The sequence below is a fragment of the Spermophilus citellus genome, assembly GCF_964194105.1.
Source record: "Spermophilus citellus genome assembly, chromosome: 1".
Lineage (NCBI taxonomy): Eukaryota > Metazoa > Chordata > Mammalia > Rodentia > Sciuridae > Spermophilus > Spermophilus citellus.
In genome coordinates this window covers 281170987-281188286 of record NC_138182.1, presented here as the reverse complement: position 1 = coordinate 281188286, position 17300 = coordinate 281170987, and the positions used below count along the sequence as shown (strand labels likewise).

General features: G+C 41.9%; 1 protein-coding gene across 4 annotated transcripts in view; it reads right to left on the bottom strand.

Annotated features, from left to right (window-relative positions):
- The window catches only part of SEMA5A (semaphorin 5A), a 492204-nt gene that overhangs the window by 51595 nt on the left and 423309 nt on the right, over window positions 1–17300 (bottom strand). For all 4 annotated transcript variants that reach the window (XR_014021130.1, XM_081286868.1, XM_081286870.1 and 1 more), the window contains exon 17: window positions 2906–3131. Coding sequence is in view for 3 of the 4 variants with exons in the window: in XM_081286868.1 (XP_081142994.1) it covers window positions 2906–3131 (226 nt within the window). In the remaining variant the exon portion in view is untranslated. The remainder of the gene's footprint in view (window positions 1–2905; window positions 3132–17300) is intronic.

The following is a 17300-nucleotide window of genomic DNA, read 5'->3' as shown; positions in this document are numbered from 1 at the left end:
TGACAGTCTGAGCACACTTACTAACAGAGGTGTTTCCCGGGAGCCAGTGACACTAAGTGATAGCGCAGTCGTGCTGGGTGTGCAGGGAGAATAGTCTTGGGCATCACAGTGGGCAGCCTTGAGACCTGCTCTGTAGCAGGCCTCCTCCCAGCCCTCCAACTTGTTACGCCAGTAGCTTTCATCAGAATTTGTGTACGCTCTGATAAACATGCCTCCTTGCTAATGTTAAAAATGTTCGATAATGATCTCAAATGTAGGCCCTGTGGCAAATCTTAAATGATGCCTCTCTAATGGTGCCACACAGTTCAGGGAAATCAAGGTCATGAGGAAACAAACACTCCCAGGGCTGTCTACTGCTGAGCACCTGAGAGTTTGCCCAGAGACTCGCCTTCTCTGCAATGCAGGAGGACACGGGTCCTTGGAGTGTTCCTCGGGGATGAACCAGAGCTTCCTGGTCATCCTTAAAGAAAAACCACACACAAGGCAGCCTTGCGTTGTGTGCCAGAGGCAAAGGGGTGCACTGTTGTGTTTTCAAGATTTCAACAGCAAAACATGAGGATGGTCATGGAACTTAAAGCCTTGAAGACACAGGAAGGGAGAACTTCTTCTTAAGCCACATCCATGGAATATTTTTGGGGAAAATATAGGATGTCTTTTATAAATGTGTTAGCATCTTTCCCCTACATTTTATTATTAATGTGTAAAACAAATATTAACTTTGGTTTTATATGTGTCTTGAGAACGGAAGGAATAAGTTCAGAAGGGAGAACAAAGCTAATTAAAGAGGAATACCATCCCTCACTCTCTCATTAGATTTTTGATGTCAGAAGTAGATCACAGTTTGTTTTAAAATAAGAAACAAGTGAACGAGTTGGAGACAGAATTGCCAAGTTTAGCAAATAAGATGAATTAAGTATGAACTTCAATAAACAAGAAATAATATTCCAGGATCAGCGTATCCCAAATGAGATATACTACTTTTTTAAAAAAGCATGGGTCATAGTCATACTTAAACACTTATGCATGACATAATTATCCTAAAAAATCATGAGACATACTTACACTAGAAAAAAAAAATTTCTGAAAAGTATATGAAATTCTTGTTGACATTTTTGTATTTTGTCTCAGAACCCTAATTGGAGATTACCAGGCTATCCCTTATAAAACATCCATCTTTAAACTGGGCTTCAGTTATCTTCCTCTTGGTGTTTCAATAAATGTACCCTTTCTTCTAACAAAAGCAGAATTTTACAAACTTAACAAGAGTGACTCATTTTGTTGCTCACCAGGCGGGTGGTGTGGGTTTCACTTATGTCAATAGTGTATTTACCGATACCCTTTATCAAAGAAGACTATATATATTTAACAATAAGATTGTGTGATTGCTGAGCTATGGGGAGTCTAGTCTGAGATAGAGAGAAAGTAAATTAGAAGAACAAATACAGGTACAGGATGAGAAGTGTACTTTTATAGCAAAAGGTATTTGAAACAACTTTGGGGTCACCGAGTATCCCAGATGTCCATTAGCTCCCAGCTCCCAGTATCCCAACAGGCCTCAGCCTGGGGACCTTTGGCATGTGAGCAGCACTGGCCACTACTCAGAGCTTTCCTGGTGGCCATACAGAGGAGAAGCACTGTCCCCCATGAATTTATCCCACCCATGTCAATCCTGCACTGCAATCCAGCTCCCCAGCTCTGGGGCATCTGTCAAGGCAGCCAGCCCCTCTGGGCCTGAAGACCCCTTCTTTAGAAATGACATCAGCAGTGCCAGCCCTTTCTATGTCCCATTTATGCTGGAGAATGAAAGTAAAACCACAACACAGAAGTGCTGGGAAATGTCTGAGAAGGCTCTAGTGCAAGATGTAACTGCCATCGTGTTCATCAAACTAAGCTCCGCGGATGCGTCTGAAGAATACAAAAAGAGACAAAGAGCAAAGCAAAGAATGAAACTCTTTGGGGCCACCAGGCTCTAACCCGCTTTCTCAAGGGCAGAGAGAGGAGCTCCAGGGAGAGTAAGTGACCTGCCCAGGGGATAGAACTGCGGAGCATTGGGACCAGACAGAGGGCAGGTCTGGCTCCCTCCCCAGGCTTTCTCCAGGCTGCTAACATGGCACTCAGGGGTCTGCCCAGTTCAGGGGGAGAAGCAATGGCACATGTCCATGGCTTTCTCACACATGGTGCATCTTAACAGAAACATCCTGTATGAGTAAAACAAAGAAATCCACTCTTCCTGACTTTGTCCACTTTGAGGATAAATAAACTGAAATACTATTTTCACCTTATATTTTAGTCCCAGAAAACCTATAGAAAGTCCTTCCTCAGTGTATTTTTTCATCCAAAATAAATTTGACACAAACTACTGTGGACCTTTCATAAGCACAGTGTTATTTGGGGCCTGAATGCACAGAACCATCTCCTATCATAGTGTCCCTTGTTACGGTTTCAGTTACTTATGGCCAACCACAATCATAAAGTATCAGTGCTTGTGTTGACTCAGGGAAGAGACACATTTACATAACATTTACTATGGTATATCTTTATAAGTATTCTATTTTATTATTATTTATTGTTAGTAATCTCTTAATGTGCATAATTTATCATAGGCTTGTGTGTGCAAGGAAAAAAAAAAAGTTTGTATGGTGTTTGGTACTGTCCAGTTTCAGGTGACCACTGGGAGTCTAAGAGTGCATCACCCATGGACAATTGGGGATATACCTAAATTCTCATAGTAAGTCTCTCCCCCTTCAATTTGCTGTGAAGTCCACTCTGTTCTACAGGGATCACTGTGATAAGGACTGCAAAGCCACAATTAATAACAAAGACACACTACCCGTGTTCTTCCATGACCTTAGACTCAAGATCAAAGGCCTCCCAGGAGTAGTCCGTCCCTCCCACCGTCCCTCACCATCTGTGGAGCAGCCGCTGGTCCCATCGCTGGAACAGTACCGCATTTCAATCCTCTGCCTTCCCACTTCCAGCAAATTGGGATCGGGCAGGCGGGCTTTGCAGGTGTACCGGAATCGCTGTTCATAGTGGCCGCCATTGTCAGAGATGTTGACGGGTGTCCAGGGCGTCCAGGGTGTGGTCTTCTTCAGCTCAGGGCATGCATTGGTGTTACAGGGCTGGTATTCCTGGGAGAGAAAATGCACAGTGTGTTTCAACCCCTTGCATAGACAGGGCCCTGTCATGACAGCTGCTCTCTTTCAGGGAAAGGTAAGTTTTCTTAAAACTTCAGATCCAAAGACACTCATAGCTGCTCTGCAAAATTGAAAACACATAAACAGAGAGCTCGGCTCTCAGGCCATCTTCACAAGGAACGTGCAGTTTCCCCTGCATACACAATGAGAACAAGATAATAAACAAAGTCACATGTGGGAGAAAAAGGCAATTCCATAACATCATTTTCATTTTCTTTATCAGTAACCCAAGATGCTGATTATTTGGATATTATGTTTATCTTTTTTTTTTAAAGTATCAAAGTTAAAACCACGGAGCCAGACTTGATTCTTAGACCATGTAATGTTAAGTTTGAGGTTTATGGATATTGTGAGCCCTGGAGTCACAGATCCAAAGCACTGTGGTGGTTGAGTTTCAACAGAACACATACACCCTACTTTCTAGTCTGAAACACATTTTCCCATCATCCCCCATTAATGCACCCGATAGCCTTGTGCAGTTTCTCCTCAAACTGCTCACTCCCAGAAATCCCTTAAAACAACCCAGGTGGGAGGGTCCTGGGTGGCCAAGCATGGTGTAGATCTGAGGGACTGCCAGGTGGATACACCATGTCTGGACAAGGTGGAATTTAGGACTAGGGTATTGACATTCTTCTTGGAACACCTCTGGGTTTATATGAAAACAGTCCTAAATCTTATGGCTGCAAAACCAGGAATAGATGGATTAATCTTGGATGCAGTAGTTATCACAATTCCACTCTAACAAGAAAGGATGTTTCTGTAGAGGGAAAACCAACAACGTATAAGGTAGCCAGTCACTCATGGCCACGCTTGAAAATAGTATCATCAATATTAAACACACACCAAAATAAGCTTTATTATTAAATAAGAGAGCTGTTCTATCCTTTCCCTGTCTCTTTGAGTGGGATATCTTGATACTACTACTTCCGTGGAGCTAAAACCCTGAACTTTCCAGTGTTTTAGGCATTGTGCATGAATTGTGCTGCATGGAAAAAGAGGCTGTAACTCTTCTGTCTACCACGTCACTCAGCCTTCCCATCTCCCATCCTCCTAGCATAGTTGTGCTGTAATCCTAGTCAGATCAAAGTTCAGTGTTTGCGTTATCAGTAGGTGAACGCTACCCAGAGTGATGTGGTGAACTGCAATTGATTTATGCTTCTTGTTGGGCTCCCTCCAGTCCAAATCCAGGCTTCTCTTGCTTTGCAGAGGTGGTTGTTTAGTTTCTATGAACTTGTCCTTTATTTTTTTTTAAAGATTGATGTGAATTTTTTTATACATTTATTTTATTTATTTATTTTTATGTGGTGCTGAGGATCAAACCCAGCGCCTCTCACATGCTAGACAAGCACTCTACCACTGAGCCCCAGCCCCAGCCCCTGAACTTGCCCTTAATTCATCTTCCATCAGGTATTCAGACACAGCAGGGAGGATACCATTGCCTATCCCTAAAAAGCCCCTCTGAGAACCCACTGACCTGCTCCACACTGGCTTGACTGCTCTCTGTTTCCTGAATCACTCTGCACCTCCATGCTGGGCTTTTCTTCCTTTCTCTGTATTCAGTCTTTTATTTCCTGCATTGCAATACTTCACCCTTCTTTGTTGAACTTTCTTTTGCTGGAGCACATCCTGCAGCGATATCCTAACCAAGGGTGCTGGCAAGGCCAATGTCTGGCGCTGTTATCACCATAAGCATCTTAATGCTACCCTCAAGCCTGGTTAGAATTTTGATGAAAAGTTTAGGCTGGGAACAATTTTGCTTCAGAATTGAATGTGAAGCTTCATGTGCTGTCTCTTCCAGTCTCTTTTCTCATCCCTTACTTGTGATCTGTAAAAATCATCTGCAAGCAGCTTTGAGGACCTCCTCTTTGACCAGCATTGTGGAAGGGCACAATGACATCCTTAAGTTTGGGTCATTTTGGTAAAAAATTATATTTTAATCTGTAAAGCAAAGACTTTTGTTTTAGAAAATTTCCCAATGACTCTGTTGGTTGTTTCTTCTCCATTTTTTTCCTTCCTCTCATGCTGGCTCTTCTGTGGTTTGGATACAAGTTCTGATATTCAACATCAAGCTTCTTATCTTTTATCTCATACTTTCATCTTTTGCTTTTCTTTATAGAACACTACTTTATCTTTACCCTCCAAAATGATTTTTGGGATTTTCATCTCTTCTATAATTTTTCAAAGGCCCCTTTTCCATCTCTCATGGTCTTGACTGTTCTGTTACTAGATACAATGTTTCCCTGGTCCCACGGCCATCTCTGATTTGAGCCCAGTACTGGTAATTGATTCTCCCTTTATGGTTTCTGTATTGTCCACTTGCTGTTTCTCCTGGCGTGTATGGATCGCTCTTTCACATTAGACGATTTCCTCTTATTCATGGACATTCTTGGTTTCCTGCTCACATTAGAATATCAGGGCACAAAGTTCCCTGGAGGTCTGAGCACAGGGGAGGGTTTTATTGGTCATGATGAGTACTGGATGTGTTATTCACATGAAGAAAGCTGTTAGAATCTTATTGTTTGTTTGTTTGTTTGTTTTTATTGGGCTGTTCAGGAAGACTGTTCCAGGGCCCTGCCCATCTGGATGGTGGATACGGAGTCTCCAGGGTTGCGGGGAGAAGTGGAGTAAGAGTGTTGGGCTCTCAGATTCCAGGAGATAGTTATTCTCTTGATCAGCCTTCTGCACTTCCAAATCCTCCATTCAGCTGAGTCCAGTGACCTGAGGCCCGGTGACAGTCTGTTTTCCTTGGTAAATAAAAAACTTCCTGAGGCTGGGGTTGTAGCTCAGTGATAAAGCGCTTCCCTAGAATGAGTGAAGTACTGAGTTCCATCCTCAGCACCACATAAAAATAAATAAAATAAAGGTATTGTATCCACATACAACTAAATATATATATATATATATATATATATATATATATATATATATATATATATATATACATATAGTGGGTCTTTGCTGGACAGATCAGGTCTAAGCCCCCTGGTGAAGTAGAAGTCAAGCTACTTTACATTTCTCAACAGCATTACTGGAAGATGGGAGGTATGAAGCATTATGCTCAATATTAAAGGAAAAATTAATCCAACCTAAAATTTCTACCAGACTTTTAATCAACTTTAATCATAGCATGGAGACAATTTCTTAAACAGAAGCCACCTAAACTCTATTTTGCTTCCAATAGAGAAAGATGAGCCACAGATTCCTGAGCTCTGAGATCTAGGGTAGGAAGTGGGAGGATTCTTCCCATCTCTGTGCTGGGGCCTCCAAGAACCACTTCTGGCTTCTAAGCCTAGACAGCAGTGTTCACAGGCTGTGAGACAGGACCCTCAACTGTAATTTACTACAGTGAAAGGATATGAAGCGAAACCAGCACAGGAAAGGCAAAGAAGAGCAGTCCCCATGATACCAGTCCCTACCCCACGCCTCTGCACTGAAGCTGTTCAGGAAACTCGCTGGAAACTCAGTGCTCAGGTTTTCCCTGGGGTCTGGTGTACAGGCGCCTCTGCCTGTCATGCACGGAAAGTTACACCCCGTTGTTTGCATCAATAGTTTGGGCCTGCTTAGCCACTCTTATCAGTCTGGAGATGGGGGAAATGATTTGAAATTCAAATTTCCTGAAGTCAGCCAAGAGCCAACCTTCCAAGCAGGCCTTTCTAAGGACCACATTCGGAGCCAGCAGCTGTTTAGATTTTCTGTACAGTTCCTCTCTCTGAGTCTTGGATTCCTTTATCTTGGATACGTTTCCAACCCCATTAAAAAAAAAATACAATCTGATTCTTCCTCTCTCTTTTTTGTTTCATAGATTTAAGCCCTGAAAAAAAACAATCCCTTCGATACTGAATTCTCGATTAGTGAGAAAATGTGGTCCTGCATGTGTGTCCACGATGCCAGCTTGACCTGGGAACCTAGTACCCTCTATTCCATCACTGCTCTGGTGACTCCAAGCAGGGTTCTTTACTCTCCATCCATCCTTTAAATTTTTATGTTGGGCAGCACTCAGAAGCTTTTTATGTTTGTGATATCATAGGCTCTTAAAAGAAAATGCGTAAAGCAATCATGGCGGCTGCTCACATTGAATGCCCCTAGCACTCCCCCTGGCTCATGACAGCTCCATGCCACCCACACTGGAGAGATAGATGACTTCAGCCTTCTTTGTGGACAGGGTTCTTTATTACTGTAGCTTTTGGATGCTGCTTTTTAAATTAAAAAGTAGTCCTAATGAATGCCATAGATTGCAACATGCCATTAGTAGACACGGAAGCCCAGGAGAAGGATGACATAAACCCCTGCCTGTGCCCACGTGAGGGGTGCTGTCAAGACTGGAGTGAAAGCACCATAGCCCGTGCCACTTGCCCTCGTCATTCTGTGCCAGGTTGGCTGGGCCAGGTCCAGGAGCCCTCTGCTGGAAGGGGCTCGAGACACACGCAGTTTATGGATCTAGGTATAAAATGAGGATGTTGTACAAATTAACAAGTCTGATATCACCTATGAAATAGTATGATAATTATAGTCCTAATAAACAGGGAGACTACCCCCAGTCAAACCTACCTTCCTCCACCAGAAACTTCATCTTTTCTACGGAGGTGAAGTTTATTTAGTTCTTGAAATCTCTCAGTGGTAAATGTATTTGAAGGCCAGTTCCAGTGACTGGATTGGCATCTATGATGGTCCCAGAAGGACAGGTTGTCACATGTCCCAGGGGTGGACAGTACATGGCTGAGGAGGATTGATGCAAGCTCACTAGATCTAAGATTCTAATAACTGAACCTGTTCTTGAGTTTTAATTTTAATTTCCTCAGAGTACAAAGTTTAACATGAAACTCAGGGCTTCTTTTAACTGCTTTGGATGGTTCGATTGTGATACACTTGCTCGAAGTATCAGATTATGAAAGGTTGAGGGATGGTAAGGCCAATCTGTTTTAAAATTATGACTCAAAGTATGAAGTGATTCAATTCAGTCATGATCACTGAGAAGGCTTAAGTGAATCTGTTTGCTACGATTTGGTGGTGTACTGCTGTGGTACTATCTAGATTTGAATGGACCTTGAACACCAAGAAATGATTCTAGGGAGCTAATTATTTGTTACATAGGATTCTCAATATTCTGGTGGAATTTTAGATAAGAATGGTTACTAAAGAAATTTTAAGGGCTGGGGATGTGGCTCAAGCAGTAGCGTGCTCGCCTGGCATGTGTGCAGCCCGGGTTGATCCTCAGCACTACATACCAACAAAGATGTTGTGTCTGCTGAAAACTGAAAAATAAATATTTAAATTCTCTCTCTCTCTCTCTCTCTCTCTCTCTCTCTCTCTCTCTCTCTCTTAAAAAAAAGAAATTTTAAATTCTTTCTCCAATTATGTTACCCATGGAATCTCAATCTCAGTCAACACTGATAAACCACCCATTTAGAAATTAAATTCAGAACCCGACAGATGCAGCCTCCTGTCTCATCCTCAATGCATCCTTGGTGTCTCTCTTCTCACCACAGGCTTGTTTTACAGAATCAAAGTACATATTTCACCAAAGCCTAATTATCTATGTATAATTCTGTCTCTGTCGATAGGTGCCAAGTTTGTGAAAAGCAACTTTATTTTATTTTACTGAATTTGAGCACATTTACCCTTTTTACTTGGGGAAAGGATAAATCATATTGATCAAGTCACTGATAAGCTTATTGAAATGGAATCTGCATCAGTGTAGGGAGCCAATTTAGATGGTTAAGTGGACCCTCTTATTTGGCTATTTGTTTTACCTTTGAGAAACTTAAAATGTTTTATATTTTATAGATTTAAAGTAAAATAGAGAGATGAAGACAAGCCAAGCAGAATTTTGATACCATGTGTTCAGCACGAAGTGTAACAATTGCCCTCATCACTGTCTGAATCTCCTTTCATATGGACTACTTACAGTTTCCATTCGCATTTATCAAGTTCTCTTTCAGTAACTAAGCTTGGCATGACAAGAGAGAAAGCCATTGTGCATAAAGAAAATGACCAACCAATTCAAAGTGCCTGCAAAGGGCAAAAGCACTCAAGCATACAGGGAAGTCAATCTGGGACCGCAGGAGTGTGGGTCAATCAGAACAGAGCTGGCAGGAGGTCCTGGAAATTACTTTAGTGATACCCAGGATTAAAAGCTGGTAAACAAAGAGTGGATTCAACATTACATGGTTACAGAGTGACTTCTGGTTCCCACCAAGATGGAGCAACAGAAATAGGATTAACCCTTGCACCAAAATGACCAAAAACCATACGAAAAATCAATTGTAAAAACCCCAGCCTTCAAGCAACCAAGGCCAGTGGTCACTGAGTGAGAAAAAACAATGAAGGAGTCCCATGACCTTCACAGTCCTAACCCCAAGAAGGTTCCCAGGTGGTGGCATGGGACATGGAAACTCAGGTAGATATGATTTAAGGCGTGGGAGACAGATGGAAGCAGGCAATGTCAAAATGACTGTGGTTCTCAGAAAGAAGGTTGCTAGATGGGAAAAACTACAGCTGTATGCAGAGCCCCACATAGGTGTTTAATGGTGTAAAAATCAGTAAATACACACACAAAAAATTATACAGGGGTGGGAAAGACCCACCTGGAAAGATCAACCACACAGGGCTGGGAGCAGTACTTGCTCTCACGAGCAGGAGTGGAAAAACACTGAACTCTCGGGGCATCAGTGGTGCCCCAAGAAATGTCCTGACCCTTCAGCGGGAAAATGATCAGAGACCAGATGCTGCTCTGATCCAAACTTGCCAGGCCTAAAAGCAAGAACCCAAACCATCAGACTGGTTTTATGTAACTTAATCACATCCTAGAAAAGATCTCTAGAATATTTTTCAAACAACAAAATTGTCCAGCACAAAACCAGGTGAAACTTACACATCAAGCATCTAATCTAAACTTAGGAGGTATGCAAAGAGGCCAAAGACAAAAAAAAAAAAAAAAAAAAAAAAAGGCCACAACTTACAAGGAGAAAAGTCATACAACCGAAATGGATGCAGAAATGAGATAAATGAGATTCTGTTCCTCAAAAACATTAAAAGGCTTATTGTAGCTGCATTTCATACAATGCAGGAGCTCGAAGAAAGCCTGGGCGTACCAAGTAGAGACCTGGAGGGTGTGAGGAGGAACACCTGGACTTGGCAGCTGCACAGAGTGTTTGCTGATGGCTGCAAAGGAGGACGTAATCCCAGGTCATTTCATGAGATCAGATGTTATCGAAGTCAGAGAAAGGCTCAGAAGGGAAGAACACTACAGGTGAGTATCATCCTACACAGACCTTAAATCCCAGATGCACTCCCACACACATTCTGTGCACCTACATAACATGCCTATGTGCATAAATATTATTTTTTTGGTCATTAGTGTTTGAATATTTAGAACTTAAAATAACCACTAAGTATTTGTAGACATATGTTTCATTAATACAAAATGCAGTCAACTCCACCTTCACTTGTCACTATATATATGCCTGAGAAATGTCATTTCCATCACCCAGCCAGCCCGTGTAGCAACTGCATGCTCCTGTGTGTGTGTGTGTGTGTGTGTGCGTGTGTGCACACCGCACATGTTCCTCCTCCCTTGGCCACCACTTGCTTCACTTACACTCAGCTCCTTTGGCTGCAGGGCTCTTCATGCTGGTCCAGGCCTTTGAACATGAGAGAGTTACAATCACCTTCCATGGAAATTAGAGAAGTCTGAGTCACAGGGTGGCATGGTGGAGGGAGACCTTGGTCCGTGGGCAGTCTGACTCACTGCCTAATCCACTGAAAATCATCCTTGAACACTTAGAACACTTCCCAACATGTGCCACACAATGGGTCAGACAACATGGTCTCCTAACACCAGAAACCATCTACAGTCCATGGTCTTTCTTTAGATTTAGTCAGCTGTCCCAGATAAATACCCACGTGCATTTAAATCTGATTTTCATAAAAGGTGAAAAGATATTAAAAATGCTGCATGACAAACTATGTTCACACAAGTTACTCTGAGGAGAGGCCAATGATGAAGAGATTTTTAAGAATTCTACTCTGTGCTCATTCCACTATTACTACCAGTCGCAAAAAATATAATGGAATGTAATAGAAATGTTTTGAAAAATTGCAAAAACAATATTGCAACAAAAAGTGAATGCTTTTAAGTAGAAAATCATCCATAACTCCATGACTATACACAGAAATGGTGTTCAACAGGTTCTCGCTGAGTGGCCATGCACATTTTGTGCCACCGTCCTAACCCTTCATTATGCCACTTGCTTACATCCAGGCTGGTGCCTGGATTGTCTCAAGGGCAAAACCTGGGAGTGAAGCAACTTCTTGCCCCACTGAGTGATGGGCACCAAGGCTGCTCCTAGGGAGAGCATGAGCCTGCGATCTTGGGCCCTCAGACTATGCACTCACTTTCAACCAGCAGAGTGTGGATTCTTCTAGGTATAGAAGAGCAGCCAAATACTACTCTGCAAAAGGAAGTGTGTGTGTGTGTGTGTGTGTGTGTGTGTGTGTGTGTGTAGAGGGGTGTGCACATTAGATTTTATACCTGCACATATAAAAAAATGGAGCTGGCTCTCCTCCTTCCACATTACTTTAGACATTTCTCTTATATATCATGGTAGACAGCTCAAGAGGATAAGAAAACCAGTGCTGCTGCTAGAGAACTGGACTGCAGAGGCTGAGATTTGTAGGCACTTTGGACTCTATAAATGAGCATCTCAAATGAGAAGATCAATTTATTTACTTTAGTCTCTATAATTCCTTTAAATTCTTATTTTTTGAGAGTGAAAGTCAAGAATGCATACATCTTTTTTTTTCTAAATATCTTGCAGTGAAAGGAGAAAGTACTTCTAGGTGGAAGTGAATACCTATCACTGGGGGAATTAAAATGGGTGACCTACAGCAAAGGTGTCTACCCTTTATTTCTATTTCTCCATGTCTAAGGGGGAAATGTTCAAATATCATATACCCACAGGACAATTTACAATACTTTGTACAGATTTTAGGCATTCTTCCAAAGAATTATGAGAATTTTTTGAAGAATTGAAATAAATAGGATAAGCCACAGTGGGGTTATGTTATTAAGATTAAGGGTTGGGCAGGACTGCTCATTTAACTTGCTTTTGCAACAATACAGTTACTCCAGATTCTTTTAAGGACAAACACAAAAAAACAACCAGTATTAGTGCAGTTTCTTACTAGATTATGTTGGCTATCTATGCCTCCATGGTTCACAACCACAAGAAATCAAATCCCGTAGCCATAGGATTTGAATGTGATGGTTACAGTCACATAATCAAGCTTGTATGGATTAAAGTGGTTCCATTTCTTAGCAAAAAAAAAATATAGAGAGTAAAATTGCAGAAAGAGTAATTATGGAGAACTCAGAAACGAAGACACAGGCTGAAACCCACTCTTAAGCCCTTGTTGGGAGGCAGCGTAGGCCACTAATGGTAAATGTTGTGTAAGTTCCTGGATGTCAATGTTTGATATATAAATTTGTTTATATATGTTTTAATCAGCTTTCTCACTGCTGTGATGAAGGACCTGACCAGAATAACTGTAGAGCAGAGAAAATTTATATGGGGGCTCACACTTTCAGAGGTCTCAATCCACAAGAGCAGTCTCCATTCTTCTGGACTTGAGATGAGGCAGAACAACATGGTGGAAGAGTGTGGTGGAGGGAAGCAGCTCACATAATGATCAAAAAGCAGAGAGAGACTCCACTCTCCTTATACAAAATATGTACCCCATAGCCACGCCCCCAATGAACCACCTCCTCCAGCCACACCTCTCCTGCCTCCAGTCACTACTCAGTTAATCCCATCAGGGATCAATTCACTGATTAGGTAAAGGCATGACCCAAACATTTCTCCTCCAAACCTTTTTACATCATCTCACACATGAGCTGTTGGAATATACTCCATCTAAACCATAATAATATAAAAATTAATTTCTAAAAGTTTTAGGTTTTGAACTTTGAAGAAATACACTAAGAAGAACCACCATTTGACCCAACCATCCCACTCCTCAATCTATAGCCAAAGGACTTAAAATCAACATACTATAGTGACACAGGCACATCAATGTTTATAGCAACTCAGTTCACAATAACCAAACTATGGAATCAATCTAGATGATCTTCAACAGATGAATGGATAAAGAAACTGTGGTATATGCACACAATGGAATATTACTCAGCTTTAAAGAAGAATGAAATTATGGCATTTGTAAGTAAATGGTTGGAGCTGGAGAATATCATGTTAAGTGAAATAAGCCAATCTCAAAAAACCAAAGGCTTGGCTGGGGATGTGGCTCGAGCGGTAGCGCGCTCGCCTGGCATGCGTGCGGCCCGGGTTCGATCCTCAGCACCACATACCAACAAAGATGTTGTGTCCGCCGAGAACTAAAAAAATAATAAATATTAAAAATTCTCTCTCTCTTTCTCTCACTCTCTCTCCTCTCTCACTCTCTCTAAAAAAAAAAAAAACAAAGGCTGAATATTTTCTCTGATTCACATATGCTAATTCACAATAAGGGGGGCTAGGGAAAAACAGAGGTACTTTGGCTTAGGTAGAGGGGAGTGAAGGTGGGGAGGGATTTTGGAAGTAGGAAGACATCATTACCCTAGGTACATATATGATTACATGACCAGTGTGATTGTACAACATGTACAACCAGAAGAATGAGAGATTATACTCCATCTATGATGAGTCAAAGCAATTCTACTGTCATGAATAACTAATTAGAACAAATAAAAATTTTAAATAAAAAAGGAGAAGAAATTTGAGTTGCACAGTGCTGATAGTACAGGCAACTTGGTTTTGACTTCTTGCTTTGCAAATAAATGAAATTCCACTCTCCTCTCTTAGACCTTCTGGATGCCATTAAAAAAAAATCTGCTGTCTTGTGACTAAAGGAACTTAAGACAAAAGAGTTACACCTTCTTCTACTGGCTTATCTAAATTGTAAAATTCCTACCTAAAGACTTCTCACAGGGACCAAGCATAGTGACGTCTGCACTGCTCAGCTCTCTTCTGCTTTCCATCAGACACGCAGGCCTGTGCATCCCCAGGGGTCACGGTTTGGGCATTTGGACCTGGAGCCTTGGGGCAGCCAGTCTATTCTTTGCCTGTTCCTGCACCCAGCTCCTGGATTGTGGTGTCATAGCTCTGATCTCAAAGTGCTTTCACAGTAAGCACCTGCTCACACACTGTGGGGTGTGGGGATCTAAGAAGCTCCTGAGATCCCCCACCCCCCTGCCACACTCTGTAAGAGGCCCTTCCCTGGAGTTGTGATGTATCAGTCAAGTTGCAGGTACATCCACTCTCTCGATTAGGCCTAAGACCTTCTAGAAGCAGAAGAGAGAGAGAGAGAGAGAGAGAGAGAGAGAGAGAGAGAGAGAGAGAGAGAGAGAGAGAGAGAGAGAGATCTTTCTGCTGGCTTTGAGGGACTGAGCTCTCATGTGTGGCCACAACTTAGGGCAGCCCAAGTTGCTGAGATCCACCTCCAGACTATGGTCAGCAGGAAATCAGAGATCTCTGTCTCCAAAACACAAGGAACTAAATCCTGCAAACACCCAAAGTCCTCAAAAGAGGAGCCTGACCCTCAGAAAATACTGCAGCTTTAACCACCATCAGGTTTCAGACTGTGAGACACTGGGCAGAGTAGCCAGTGAGATTCCACACAGACCACTGACATAAAGAACTGTAAAAAATAAATGCATGCTGTTTGAACCATTACCTTGTATACATAAATCTAAAACTAATACACATCTACGTATTCTTTTTTATTTTTATTAGTTCTAATTAGTCATACATGATAGCAGAATGCATTTTGATTCATGGTACACACAAATGGAGTACAACTTTTCATTTCTCTGGTTGTACTCTATGTATGCTTATTGGTTTGTGTACATAAAGGAGAAATTTACATCCTGGCTCTTCTTCCAATGCTCTAAGGATTCAATGTATTAGACGATTGAAATGAAGTTGGATTTTCTTAACCTCTTGCCTCCTTTGAATCCCTGTATCAAGGAATTTTCCATCATGGAAAACTCGATGTCCTCTATTATACTTTTCCAATTCTTTATTATGAGAAAGTTTTAGTGAAAAGTAAAAAAAAAAGACTATTACTTGTTATTTATGATTCACAGGAAACTCAGGGTGTTGAGAATCCTGGAGTTATCTAGCAAGCTGAGGTCTGTTGCTACAATTCATAGTTTATTAAGTTGCCTGATGCTATTCACAATTAATGTTGTTGAACTTCACTTTATAGAATAGAAAAACAATACACATGGGCTGCCCCCTAATTTGTATGTAAACCTCATCAACTCCATCAGAGCTATAGGTTTTAATTCACTATGCTTGAAAAGTATAAAGATAATGCCTTTTACTTTCAGAGCATATACAACATTTAAAATGGTGTTCTACTCATTCTGTGAAAGAGTTTTCCTAAAGTGGGTCTCTGTGGGATGCTGATGGATGCTACCAATGAAACATCTGCTTTCAGAAACAACTGAGAAGCTCTGGGTTAAAGAAAGTTAATGGGTTTCTCCAAATGGGAAGCGTCAGAGCTGATCTGGGAGCCCTGTGAGCACAGAGCTTCCTGTGTAACTGAGGACAGAATATATTAGCAAACATGGCCAGAGAGGTCATTACCTGGAATCACACAGGTGCTGGGGCTGTTCAGTTCTTCCTGTGAAGCTCTCTGTTCACTCTTAAGTTCACGGCCAACCCCGACAAGCAGGAGAGCCCAGCAGAGACAGGATTCCCTTCTACTCCCCGCAGCCCCTTAGCCGGTGCCTCAGCTATCTTAGCTGTAGAACTGCTTTACTTGTAAAGAAACATATGATGCTGATGATCTGAAGGTGTTAAACCAAATAAGAGTTTATGATCATTAGCAAGAGTGTCTATATGTGGCATCCTTTGTTCTGCGTAGCAGCCTGGAACCAAAGACTGGATGCAGAACATGAAATGATCAGCACCCACTGGACATGGTAACTGGACGAATGACCCTCCTTCCCAAGAAAGTGCAGATGGTCACAAGAATCTGTGGTTTTCCTGCCAGGGCTAATGCAGCAGAGTGGCTTTATCAGTATGGTAAAGTTAGTTAAGTCTAACTAGCACGTATGCATCTATGTCTGTGATTTCACATATCCTCCCACCCCGGGATATGATCGTCTAGTAGAAGATTATCCTCTCGTAAATCTGCCCTTATCTGAGTTTACACATAGCTTTCATTTCACCAGCTCACAACTAAATGCAGATCTCATGCCCTGACCAATAGCAGTAAGGACATTTATTTATTTTAAAAGGCTCACAACACAAATGATGTATTTGGAGCATGCATGGCTGAAGTCAAAGCCCTTGTGACATTTCATTTCATTGTTTGGAAGTATTTGGAAGCCTTGGGTGTTCTTTTGGCTCTCTAAACTAAACATAATGGATCTGGAAAATGAAAACATGCATGTTTTATCAACATCTTTCCTCTATTAAAAAAATCCCATGGAGCTGTATTCTGAGGTTCTTCTTTTGGAAAAATTACTATAGGAAATTAACTTCTTTCTTCTTAACTACAAATATATAAGTGATCTTGTTTTAATAATTCAGATTGTTGAATTAGGTTCTTTTTCCCACAAATGTTTCCTACTCATGGGTAATGACCTAATTACCTTAATTCTAACATTTCATATTTTAAAACTAAAAGTCAAAGTAATATTGCCTAAATGATGCTTTCCATTCACAATACACTTCTGAAATCATCTGCTCAGCCATCCATCTTTCAGTAATCATTGTCAAAGCATCGATACCGACAGGGAGGGGAAGATGGCGGCGAAGGGAGTGCATCACCCCAGTGTGCCGCGTCACTGTGCGGGAGAAAGACGAGGTGAAACAGCTGAAGGCTATCTTCTTGGGAATTTCCAGTGAAATTGAGGTGCTCCAGAATCTAGTGGACGGATTTCCATCATGGGAGGTTCGGCTGCGGGGGCTCGGTCTCGGGCGATTTCTCCTCACGGAGGGTCGCAGTGCCTGATCGGCGGACCGCCCCGCAGCTGGAGTCTACGGCGCGCGCTGGGAAGCAGCGAGGTGCTGGAGCAGGAGTGCAGCGATGCGGATT